This window comes from Colobus angolensis, unplaced genomic scaffold (genome assembly GCF_000951035.1).
Source record: "Colobus angolensis palliatus isolate OR3802 unplaced genomic scaffold, Cang.pa_1.0 Scaffold79, whole genome shotgun sequence".
Classification (NCBI taxonomy): Eukaryota; Metazoa; Chordata; class Mammalia; order Primates; family Cercopithecidae; genus Colobus; species Colobus angolensis.
Genome location: NW_012121709.1, coordinates 4,147,999 through 4,161,084, shown reverse-complemented (window position 1 = coordinate 4,161,084; position 13,086 = coordinate 4,147,999). Strand labels below are relative to the sequence as shown.

Here is a 13,086-nt window from a genome sequence, read left to right as displayed (position 1 = left end):
GATGTACCTTACTTTTATAGTGTCGGGGAGGATTTCTTAATGAAAACATTGAGCCAGGCGCGCCCCATGCCTGTAATCCTAGCACTTTGGGAGGCCGAGGCAGGCGGATCACTTGAGGTCAGGAGTTTGAGACTAGCCTGGCCAACATGGTGAAACCCCATCTCTATGAAAAATACAAAAATTAGCCAGAAATCACTTGAACCCAGGAGGCAGAGGTTGCAGTGAGCTGAGATCGTGCCACTGCACTCCAGCCTGGGCAAAAGAGTGAGACTCCATCTCAAAAAAAAAAAGGGGAGAGAGAGAGAGAGAAAAAAAACATTGTGCTTTGATTTGCTTTTGGAATAGGTCTCCATTTTCAGGGCAAGTTCACACCCATTAACATGCATTCATTCAGCCTCTGGTGTTTTAGATGCTAATTGGATACATTGATGGAGTCTACTATGTTTTTGAATGGTGTCAACTTTAATGATTAAATTGCTGCTTTAGCTCTTTAGCCGTGTTTTTATGTGCCTTTGGCGGCTATGCAGAGTATAGGTTTTTATGTTACATTCTTGATTGCATTCTGTTAATACTTTTACAGAAGGAGATCATTGGAGAGAGCACAAAGTGAGAGAATAATTTGTAATAGCTTGCCCTCAGTAGGTCCTCCTGCATCTCAGTTCTTAACTGTGTGTGTCCAGAATAGCCATATGCCAACAAAACATGACATAGGTTCAGTTGGATTATTATGATAATTGATATGGACTATCTTTTTAATTTTTGTGCTTTTTTTCCCCCTCTTCCCTCTAGATGATATGTTTGTTGACCTTCCATTCCCAGATGATATGGACAATGATATTGGCATATTAATGACTGGGAACCTCCATTCCTCTCCCAACTCCTCCCCAGTACCCTCCCCAGGCTCTCCTTCTGGAATTGGTGTGGGCTCTCACTTCCAGCATAGTCGGGTAAGGATGATTTGGAGTACATTGTTTAAGACAACCACAGCCTTCAGGAAGATAATTCGCTTGACATCCAATCATCTTGTTCCTACACACACAGTTCTTGATGGTCTGGGTCCTTGGTACAAGTGAAATAAGTGTAGGAAACTGACTGCAGTTCCATTTTGAATACAAGGCAGGAATTTGAAGTAAATGTATTATCATTTCTGATGAATAAGTTTTATCAGAAGACTAGTCCTGTTACAGATGCAAGGGTTTTTATGCATTGTTTTCTTAGCAAAAATTAGTTCTAGTTGCTTGCTGCTTCCCAGTTGTTTTTTTTTCAATGTTATTTTTTGCCAAAATAGTGGCTTTTAAGAGATCAGTACAACAACCGTACTTATTCAACAGTAATTGTGCTGATTGAAGAACAAGTTGTTGGTGATGGCTTGTTCTGAAAGGAGCCTGCCATGCTCTTTGCGTGTCCTGGCTTAGTCATTTTGCAGCCGCCTTCTTTCTAGCTGACCCACAGGAATGGCAAGAGCCGCCAGGAGATTGATTTTACAGATATGCCTAGGTTAATGCCAGAGTATTAAGGAAAAAACCAGAGCTTACAACTGTTTCATCTTTAAATATCGCAGGGATATTGGAGGTGAATGAACAGAAGATTTAAGAGTTAGAGGGTTCTGCCACAGCTTGTGGTAACTTTGCTTCAGTTAGATGATTCCTGCTGCATCACTGTATTGTACAGTTTATTTAAAATATTACGAGATTGAGGGGTTAAAACTTAGAAAAAAATAGCTGTGTCTGGTATCTTAGACTGAACAAGCATAAGCAACCCTGCTCACACTCATTTATTTAGACACAAAGATGGACATAAAGGACTAAAGTTTTCATTGGGGGGACTTTATTCCCAGCACTGAATTTATTAGATGATGGAGAAAAAGAAGATTTCTAACTTAGATTAGTCACAGAGCAGGTGAGACCAGAGGAGGGCATCTCAGCCTGTTCCCATTGTTAGACCTGCCCTGTTACCCTCTTCTGGAAGGAAGGGGTTTTAAGTGTCTTTGTTTCCTTTGCAGTTACTTACTAGTTAATGACAATTTGTTCATGGGAAATGGTTGTGATAAAAAACCACAAATTTTACCTTGTCTGTTTTTTAAAAGTTAGGTTTAATTTGAATTCTGTAGGCAAATAGCATAGTAGCTAAGAATGCATGCCCCAGAGTCTCTTAAAGACAACTCTGAATTGCAGGTCTGGGCCTGCGGGCGTTATGACCTTGGACAACCTAACTTCACCTCTTTTAGCCTGAGTTACCTTATCTGTGAAGTGGAATAATAGCAACTACCTCCCAGTACCTGTTTTTGTAATTCAGTTTATGCATTAACAAAGAATTGGTCATTAAAGTGTAATGTTAGTTGTGTAAGAAACAGAGGTATGCTGTATTTCTCCCTTTTTTTGGAGCCTTAAGCACTGAAGTCTTTAATTCAGTGTCATGATATAGACAGTGCTGTTCTGAAGCTAGCCAGGTGGCCTTTTTCAATCCTGAGCACCTGCAGCCAGGTGACCTCCAAGAAGCTTTAAGCATTTCCTTTTTCTGAAGCATTAAACATTCTTTGATACCCAGTTAAGACCTTATAGCAGGGAAAAGAATGCCTTCAAAGTGGCAGTAAATTTTTTGTTTTTTAACCAACTCAGAATTGATACAGTTTGATGTAGTAGCTGCAGATTATTTTTTCCTTCTAAACAGAAGGCCTTTTTTTTTTTTTTTTTGAGATGGAGTCTCACTCGGTTGCTCAAGCTAGAGTGCAGTGGCGTGATCTTGGCTCACTGCAACCTCCACCTCCTGGGTTCAAGGGATTCTCCTGCCTCAGCCTCCTGAGTAGCTGAGATTACAGGCTTGCACTACTATGCCTGGCTAATTTTTGTATTTTTAGTAGAGTTGGGGTTTCACTGTGTTCACCAGGCAGGTCTCGAAATTCTGACCTCAAGTGATCTGCCTGCCCTCAGCCTCCCAAAGTGCTAGGATTACAGGTGTGAGCCACCACACCCAGCCTAAACAGAGACTTTTAAAAACAAATGGGTTACTTATTGCTTGCATGAAAGGTAAATTTTCAATTGTTGAAGCTAGCTAAAAGAATTACAGATAAGAAAAATGTCAGTTGCAGCAAAACATAGTGAGCCTCTTCCAGGAGTCTCTTATTAAGGGGAATGCTGCAAATGAAAACATGGCTTCTCTGTGAGCAGATCTTGTACTGCTGGCAGCTCAGGAACGTTTTTGCTGTGCACGTACTGGCGTCACATTGTCCTGGTCAAGCTGGTGAGCTCGTGTGTCTTTGGTTGGTTGCTGGTGAAAGAGCACCTGCGTGTGGTAGAAACTTCTGCTGTCAGAGATTGTAATCTTTCCATTTTAGTTTGTTACATCATGATGCCATGGAATTGATCTTCCATCCCATAGAAAAGAAACCCAAGCAAATCTGTACTTAGTTGACTGAGGCTGTCAGCTTTGCTGGTATCTTCTCTATGTGTGCAGCAAAGACAATGCCGGCCCTGCTTCCCTTTCTCAGCCACCTGTGGCTTTCTGTGAGATGCTGCCACAAAGGGGATCACTCACTGCAGTGTGCAGAGTGAACTGACGAAAGTTTGTTTTTCAAGGTTTAAGATAAATGTTGATCATGCTTTTGGGATTTTTGTTTTTCAGAGCCAGGGTGAGCGTCTTCTTTCTAGAGAAGCACCAGAGGAGCTAAAGCAGCAGCCCCTGGCCCTTGGGTATTTTGTATCAACTGCCAAAGCTGAGAATCTTCCCCAGTGGTTTTGGTCATCGTGTCCCCAGGCTCAAAACCAGTGCCCTCTCTTCTTAAAGGTTGGTTTGATATCATATTAGAAGTTTGCAAGGAATGAGTGATTTATGCTTAAATTTAATTTTGGTTAGAAATTTTGGTTAGAAATTTCAGTTTTAGGCATCATAATCTTACTCTGTTCCTTTTTTCTCTTGTATCTACTTACACTCTGAGGAAATTTTACAGTTGTAGGTGGAGAGTAGAATTTAGGAGGACCCAAAACTATGTCACAAAGAAATGAATCACAGTAGCCCAAGGAGGAGACAGTGGGGCCCAGAGGGTAAATCTAGGGTTGGATGCATGGAGTTCAGTGTAATGGTCTTTCTCCAAGTCTATATTGCATCACTATCAGTAAAGTTAAGCCTGTGTCGAAGGTATAGTAACCAGCCGTCCTCTCCCTCCCCTGCCATGGACTCCTCGCATTCTTCATTAGAGAAGGGTAAGAGTCAGCTAAAAACGTCGCACATTTGCACTTCCTCCTTCCTTTATATTTCTTGGAACCTTTTAATCCCAATTTTAAAGGTTCAAAACAAAAGATCCCCTATTTGCAGTTTGTGTTAAAAACAACAATACCTAGAATGAAATCCATTTCTTGCCCACAGATTGGCAAAAATATAAAGATTTGGCAACATACTGTGTTGGCACAGATGTGGGGAGCAGGCCCTGGTGTTGGTGGGATTGCTGAATAATACAGCCCTACACACTACCCTTTTAGGGCAGCATTCCCACCTCTAAGGAACAGCCCAAAGGTTCTTTGCCAAAACAGAAAATGACACATGTCCAAGACTAGAAAGAACCTAAGTGTCATCAGTGATGGACTGATTGAATCAACTGTGGCACATCCAGACAGTGAAATATTAATCATTTACAACAAAATGGAGAATATTTCTGTGTAATCATTCTGTGGAGTAGAAAGTACCGTGGAGTAATCTATAAGATATGCATATTCACACACATATACACACACACAGCTGATTATATTTTCAAAAAGAAATGATGGAAATCAAACCAAAAACTTAGTGAAGCAATGTTCTTTTCCTAATGACTTTAACATACTATTATAAAATCAAAGAAGGTTTATAAAAATGCATGTGTTCTGTATTTTGCATTAGAATTATCAGTATGAGCGTAGATTTATTTTTCCTCTCTAAAAAAGTATACACATTTTCTTATCTCTGTCTGCTGAAAAAGCTTAGCAGCAACAAACACCTCTGTTGCCACAATTGTGGTTCCTACACACCGTTGTCACTTAAAGGTACTATGGTTCTTTGAAGAGATGACTGATTCCAGGTATGAAGCAGGAAATGTTCCCAGTGAACCTAGGGCATCTTGTCACACCTAAAAGCAATAAAGTTACCAAAGATCATGATGGTCCATCAGGGCTTCAGGAGCCATCTTAGAGGGCAGCTCAATTGTCCAGGGCTAGGATGGGACCATGTGATCATTAAAACAAATGATGATAGTGATAGAATGAAACAAATCCTTGGTTCATAATTGTGTTGGAAAATAAAAAATCAGTCATTTTTAACTGCTAGAGCATCAACTCAGTCTGAAAATACAAAAATAAAGAGAAAGCATTTATATATTGCCTCTCGTTTACATATAAAGTAATACCAAAACCATTGGGTGAAAACTTGATGAGGAACTTTATGATGGGTGTAGTATGCTGGTACCACCTGAACCCAGTGATGAATCATGTTACTTCAGGTGGGACAGTAGACATTTCCTGCCTTTAATCATTTGTCACGTACAGATTATGTTGGCTCATGATTTTAGTAAACCAAATATAAAAAGAAATTTTTGAGAGAATAAGGGAGCATTATCTTATTATCCTGCAGATGGGGTGATTGGGGTGATAATATTAAGGAATCATTGTGAATTTTTATTGTGTGATAATTACTGTTATGTTTAAAGGTCCTTATGTGAGATATCTCTGACTTTTTACAAGCAAAATGATACAATATTTGTTTTATGAGTTTTTTGTTTGTTTGTTTTGTTTTTGTTTGTTTGTATGTTTTTTTGGAGACAGAGTCTTGCTCTGTTGCCCAGGCTGGAGTGCAGTGGTGCAATCACAACTTACTGCATCCTCATCCTCCCAGGCTCAAGCAATCTTCCAGCTTCAACCTTCTGAGTAGCTGGGACTACAGGCACAAACCACCATCCCAGCTATTTTTTTTTTTAATGTTTTGTAGAGATGGTAATATTTGTGTTTTGTTTAAAATAATTCAGAAAAACGAAAACAGAAAAGTGGTGAATATTGATAGTTGTTGCATCTTGGTGATATCAATGCATGGGACCTTATTACATATTAGAGTATTTTTGTGTGTGCTAGACTATTTCCATTGAAGAAACAAAATACAGTAGACCAAAAAAGCCCAAAAAGTTTGCTTTTTTTTTTTCCCCCCCATCCCTAGGATGAGAAGTTACTTGGGATTACCTTGGGGGTTACTGGGCAGGTTAAAATTTATAAACTCATAGAAACTCTGACTTCTAAGGACTTTTGGGAGCATCTGCTTCTGGCAGACATGGCCTCCCTCACTTCTGCACTGTGATTGTCTAGACCAGAGAGGTAACTCCCTTTGTTTTTTCACCAGGCTTCGCTGCATCACCACATTTCAGTAGCACAGACAGACGAACTTCTGCCTGCCAGGAATTCTCAGCGGGTTCCACACCCTCTTGACTCCAAAACTACGTCTGATGTTTTAAGGTAGATACCAACCTAGGCATCATAGCAGTGCAGTTTGAAATGATATTCCTTTACTGTTGTCTTTCCAAGGTGTTTAATCTAAGTGTGGTATTCATAGAAAAGAAGCTGCCATTTGTGCATTGAAACAGTATCTGATGAGTCAGTGAGAGCTGCAGTCCCCCATAGCTGCATGGGACAGGCAGTGTAACACATTGGATTCAGTTAGGCAGTGATAGGCATTTATAATTGCTTTTGTTTCCCGTTCAGAGCAAGCACTTCATGGTGATGAAGAGAGGTCAGATCTCGGGGGTGGATAGTTAGAAGACAGTGTCTGGAACTTTTAAAGCACCTCACATTGAAAATACCTTTTATGCTTCCTGAGATAGATTATGTGTTTCTTTTTTTTTTTTTGGAGATGGAGTCTGGCTCTGTCACCCAGGCTGGAGTGCAGTGGCGCGATCTCAGCTCACTGCAAGTTCTGCCTCCCGGGTTCACGCCGTTCTCCTGCCTCAGCCTCCCCAAGTAGCTGGGACTACAGGCGCCCACCACCACGCCCAGCTTTTTTTTGTATTTTTAGTAGAGATGGGGTTTCACCGTGTTAGCCAGGATGGTCTCGATCTCCTGACCTCATGATCCACCCGCCTCAGCCTCCCGAAGTGCTGGGATTACAGGCGTGAGCCACCGATTATGTTTTTTTAAAAAATGAACTAGAACATAAATGACATAGTAGGGAAATGCATCCCAGAAATGGGTATTAATCAAACCACAGACATTCTTCATCTACCTTGAGAAAAGATACAGGCCTTTTCTAATGTTTTATAACTCTTAAATGGTTAGGAAGTGATAGGAAACTGTACATTATAGATTAATGTATAATTATAGTTATGGATAAAAATAACCTGATCAACATAAATTTGGCTTCCAGGCCCCCTAGAGCAAGGGTCTCCAACCCCCGTCCAAGCCTTGTTAGGAACCAGGCCGCACAGCGTGCGGTAAGTGGCAGGCGAGTGAGCATTACAACCTGTGCTTTGCCTCCTGTCAGGCAACGGCATTAGATTCTCATAGGGGCACAAACCCTATTGTGAACCGCACATGCAAAGGATCTAGGTTGTGCACTCCTTATGAGACTCTTAATGCCTGATGATTTAAGGTGGAACAGTTTCATCCTGAAACTATTCCCCACCACATGGAAAAATTGTCTTCCACAAAACCGGTCCCTGGTGCCAAAAAAGGTTGGAGACTGCTGCCCTAGAGGAACATTGTCCAATAGAAATATAATGTGAACCTCAAATCTAATTAAAATTTTTTACTAGCCACATTAAAATGGTAAAAAGAAACTGATGAATTTTAGTAATATATTTTATTTAACTCAATATATTCAAAGTGTTATTTCAACATGTACCAATATAAAAATATTCATGAAATGTTTACATACTTGTCTTTTTTTCTTTTTCTTTTTTTTGGAGACAGAGTCCTGCTCTGTCACCCAGGCTAGAGTGCAGTGGCATGATCTCACTGCAACCTCCGCCTACAGGCTCAAGTGATTCTCCTGCCTCAGCCTCCCAAGTAGCTGGGATTACAGGCATGCACCACCATGCCTGACTACTTTTTATATTTTTAATAGAGATGGGGTTTCACCATGTTGGCCACCTGGTCTTAAACTCCTGACCTCAGGTGATACACTGACCTCGGCCTCCCAAAGTTGCTGGGATTACAGGCGTGAGCCACTGGTGTTTGGGCTCCAGTACCTACTTTTACCTGCAGTCCACGCAAGTTCTGACTGGCGTCACTGGCAGAGCTCGGTGGCCATGTGTGGCTGGTGGCTACTGTACTGGATAGTCCATGTCTAGAAGGAAGGAGGAACATGAGACAAGGATGAGGGAAAGAGCCTGGGGCAAGTTAAAGGATGCCTCTGAGACCTCCTTCCTGCTAAGATCTGGAAAGTGTTAGAATCTGAGAACCAGCCTTCCCCTCTTGAGGCTCATGCCCCTGCTCTGTGTGTTCTCTTTGGCAGGTTTGTTTTGGAGCAGTATAACGCTCTGTCCTGGCTCACGTGCAATCCGGCCACCCAGGACCGTACTTCCTGCCTTCCCGTCCACTTTGTGGTGCTCACTCAGTTGTACAATGCCATCATGAATATACTTTAATTGGAAAAGCACTTGTTCTCTCTGGCTCAGTTCCTTCTCCCTGCAACCTCAGTCCAAGGAAACTGCTATACTCTGCAAATAACCCACATCCTTTTCTTCAGACCACTCTCCACAGTCCTGCACTGTGATTCCTTCTCAGCAGGCACATGTCAATTCTGCAGTGTTCATTACCAGAGTGACTCCTTGACACTTCTCTCATGGACCTGGAAACTTCCATAAGTGGTGACTTTCAGCCAGTGCGGTGGTGTATGTAGCCCCCAACCACTGGTCCCAGGAAGGTGGTGGTTGTTGGTGGCTTTTCAGCGGGAAACAGAAGAGACAGTGTCCTTTTGCACAAGAGTCTGTGTTTTCAGCCTCTGTATACAATTGAGGGCAGTCTAGCCCTTTGGATGAAATCCTCTATTACTGGTGTGTGGCCTGTGGGTTACCTGAACTCCATAATCTGGGACTTTTTAAAAATAAGAACCAGCTCAAGTATATGGTTTCATACTGGGGTTCCTGTCTCCCTAGTGCTCCCATCCAGATTAGCATGAGTGCTTTGGTTGACTTCACACCTGTGTGTGGATGCAGAAGGTCTGGAGACAGCTTCATTTTGTTTATTTATTTTAATTTGTTTTGTCATATCGTTTTTGTGACTTTGTTTTTTTAATTCACAAGGACCAGGTACAGTAGCTGAAACCCAATTCAGATCCACCATAGGATTCTTTGACTACATACCTCTGTCCTAGAAGCCGGAAAAGGAGTAAAAACACATTGGGGAGATCATGCCTAAAAGTAATATATTCAAAACCACCCAGCAGTAGGTTTTGTTAACAACAAACTGAGTTTTAAAAGTTCTACCATGTTAAGTGGCCAGCATTTCATGAAGGATAACATTTTTATACAGAAGGCAGTCAAGCTCAACTCAGAGCCATGGAGGCAAGTACCTTAATTAGTTTTATATAGTCACAACGAAAATATATTTTCTAGTGAATTCTTATCGAAAGCCAGGTCTCTCCTCTCATTAGATCAAAAGGGACTTATGTACATACAACAATTGAAAGTGTTTGCTCATGAAATCAGTTATAAATATGGTGAATTTTTTCTGGACCATAGGAATATTATTTCAAAGAAATATTACAACTTAACCATTAAATTAGTACTTGAAGTTGAGCCTTTGTGGTGGGACTTTTTAAAAAAATGCCTTTTTAAAGCATTAATGGCGAATTGCAGTATTTTATGACTCCTCATTCCCGGCCCAGAGGGTTGTCTTTGAAACCCTGTTTCTAACCCTTGTGTTGTGCGTTTCTGTCTGAGGGCAGTGGGTGTGTACTGGCCTCCCGGGAGCCACTGTGACCAGGCCTTTGAGCTCTTGTCATCTGTGGAGAGAATCATGCAAATTTTAAAAGTTCTTCCAAGAGACTTCCATGTCCTGGTTATTAACAAAAAAGGAAAAATGTAATAATTGATATGATTTTGTAAAAGTATTTTTCTTGAAATAATCTAAAGTTTAAAACATTATATTAAAAAAAAAAAGTTGTGTGGTGGGAATGTGAAAGCAGAGAAATAACTTGTAAATGGATAATTTTCTTCTCTGTACCACCAATTGAAGGGGGGGTTGACTTTCGCAATGTATAGGAGAAAAAATCTGATATATCAAACCATTTGTATCTAATGTGTACAGTGTAAAATTGACTTTAAAAATATTGCAGTGCTATTTTTTCTTAATCAGAAAGGAAAATTCTCAAGGCCTTTTGAAGAGCATAAGAAGATGAAGATTGTAAACTTGTATAAAATTATCTTGGTGAGAAGACAAATTGTAAAGTAGATATTTGTAATCTTTTACCACTTTGGGGTTGCTTTTTTCCCGGAATTCATCAGAACTTTGAATTTTTTTTTAAATGGGCTGTTTTTAATGCAGGGGCTTTTCTTCCCTAGAAACCCAATTCTAAGCAGAAAAAGAAAAAAAACATAAAAAATAAAAAAACCCATACAAAAAACTTAAAAAAAAAAATGGCAGCAAAGGGTAGTTTTCATCTGGTGTCTTTTATTTAAGTTTTTTAAGTTAAGAAAAGCTGGTGACATATTTATACGTTTTTGTGCAAAAATAAATGAATGGCAATAGATTTTAAAAAATCTTATTATGTACTTCTGTGTGAAAAAGTCTGTATAATATTTCCCTTAAATATGCATTATTTTACTTGTGAGTTTTTTACTGAATTAATCTGAAATGTACAAGCCCTGGATTTGCTACAGAGTGAGAAGTTATTTTATTTTTTTTTATTTTTAATTTTGGAAATTCTGCAGAAATCAGAACTCTTACCACGGTTTGAACAAAAAACGGGGAAGTGGGGAGGGGAGAAGGGTGGGATTGTCCAGCATGCTTGTATGTATATTTCAGAACCTTTTTTAAATGTAAAAGCTGTACATTTCTGGGAAGTTCTGAATTTCTTTTGTTTCCTTTTTTCCTTCAAGCATTTTGCAGTGAGCTTCTTTTATATATAGCAAACAATTTGAAAGAATACAAAAATATGTGAAGTTCATTTAAAAAAATAACTACAGTATAGCGCTGGTACAGTACACTAAAAGACTTTGATAAAAAGAAACAATAATAAAAGGCCTCCATTTTAAATGTCATTCATATATACCTTGTGGATGAGAGCTATATACTTTTACACACTTTTTTAGAGGAATAAATTATTGAATTACTGAAACTTTGAGTGGCTTTTTTCCCTTCCCCTCCTGCCTTTGTATAAAATTATCTACATCTGCTCAAGAGGTGTGTATATGGATTGAATAGCCCTAGATCAGTAGCCAGGCTTTACCTTCCAGTCAGTGAAATGGATGTAGAATTTTACCGCCCTGATCACCCCCAACAGCTGTTCTGAAGTTGTATTCTTACACTCCAGGGCACAAGTACATTGCCGGATCGGTTTTTAGATGCTCACACACACAACAATGAATCAACCGTTGTGAGTCGATGTGATCTAATGGTGTGTCTCTCAGCTGTAAGATTGTGGTCAATCCTAGCACAAATGGCAAGTCTATATTTATATTCCACTGCCTTTCTCTTCACAGTCTCAGCCAGTTTCTTTTTGATGTCTCTTAGAAATGACAGATACATCTCTCTCTGCTGTTTTCCTGATTTGCAGTCTGGTAACGGGGGTTTGGCATCTGATACACCACACACAAGTCCCTGTTGGCTGCACACTATCTACCATGCTGTTCCCTTCTTGGGTCCATCAGCTAGGAAAAGCCACATGTTCTAGCGAGAGTTGCGAGGGTATATTTTGTATACTGCCCTTGCAAAATCTCTCATTAAAATGGTTAAACCCCAGGACTTGTCAGAGCTTACAATAAACATGTGAATAATTGGAAAGGGCTTTTAATCGCCCTTCATCATTTTAGAAATATACGTTGTTCTGAACCTAACATTATCAGAATCCAAAGATAAAGCTATTGAGACAACTCAGCCTTCTGTTACTTCATCTGCAAATGAGGGATGAGGATGATTCCATGAGAAATGCTTTGCAAACTAAACGGCTTGTATCCATGTTACAGCTGCACTGTTGAAGAAAGGCTGAGAAAAGTGAGGCCCACTCTTTGGTTAAAGGGTAATAGTGATCTCATCCAGTTACTGCCTTACATATATAACTTTTATATAGTTCTGCAACAACTAAATAATCAGAACTAGGAGGTACTTCTACAAGCATTCAGTAGCTTCAATGCTTAGCTCATACATTGGGTGGTACTATATTCAACGATGAGTGTTGGCTTTATAGTGGGAATGTCATTTTCATAACTGCTCCATCTGTACCAATTCAGCAACTGCAGCAAAATCTCTTCGAGGTAGGATAAATTAATCACTGAATGCATTTCAGTGTCTTGCAAGTGAGATGTAGATAAGCCATCAGCCTTCAGCAGTTCGCATCACCCAGATGCTGCTCTTCATACCAGTTCATTCCCTCCAACCATGTGGTTATGTAGTTTTATGTTTTTACTATTCAGGAATTCATGAGCAAAGGTATTTGTTACCAACTGGGCATCGAAGAACCACTAAAAATCTTTATAAAAGTGCAGTTCGTCTATGGGTTTTTAAAAGCAAACTTCTCATAAGACATACTGCAGAAGCATAAGCCACATACTGAAAACAGTCTTTGCCTCTTGTCATTTACAGTCAAGCCAGTATAGAAAGGAAATTGTGCCTTGGAATTCACCGCACGCCGAAATCCTATCAAGATGCAATTTTCACTTATTACCATGTTATCTTGGTGTTAAAGGATTCTCTTGTTTATATCCCCTTGACAAAAAGGTCACTTTAACAGTAATTATTTCATGTTATTAATACCTAATGAGACACCACTAGAAAATTCTGTCATGCCAGGTAATTAGAGGGTTGTAAAGTTTGCCCTGGGCATCCTGCTGTACCTGCAACCAGATTTACCAGTCTTCCTCCACTTTGCTTAAAATTCCAGGGTCAAGTTTAAAAAAGATTTTTTGACACTTAACAGCTT

The 13,086-nt window shown here is 39.9% G+C and overlaps 1 protein-coding gene across 1 annotated transcript in view; it reads left to right on the top strand.

The window, feature by feature from the left end:
• Positions 1-11,286, top strand: part of MED13L (mediator complex subunit 13-like) — a 327,824-nt gene extending 316,538 nt beyond the window's left edge. Inside the window, exons 28-31 of the mRNA XM_011928703.1 lie at positions 790-947; positions 3,622-3,783; positions 6,355-6,467; positions 8,461-11,286. Coding sequence (XP_011784093.1) covers positions 790-947; positions 3,622-3,783; positions 6,355-6,467; positions 8,461-8,593 — 566 coding nt within the window. The 3' untranslated portion in view covers positions 8,594-11,286. The remainder of the gene's footprint in view (positions 1-789; positions 948-3,621; positions 3,784-6,354; positions 6,468-8,460) is intronic.
• Positions 11,287-13,086: the final 1,800 nt, after the last annotated feature.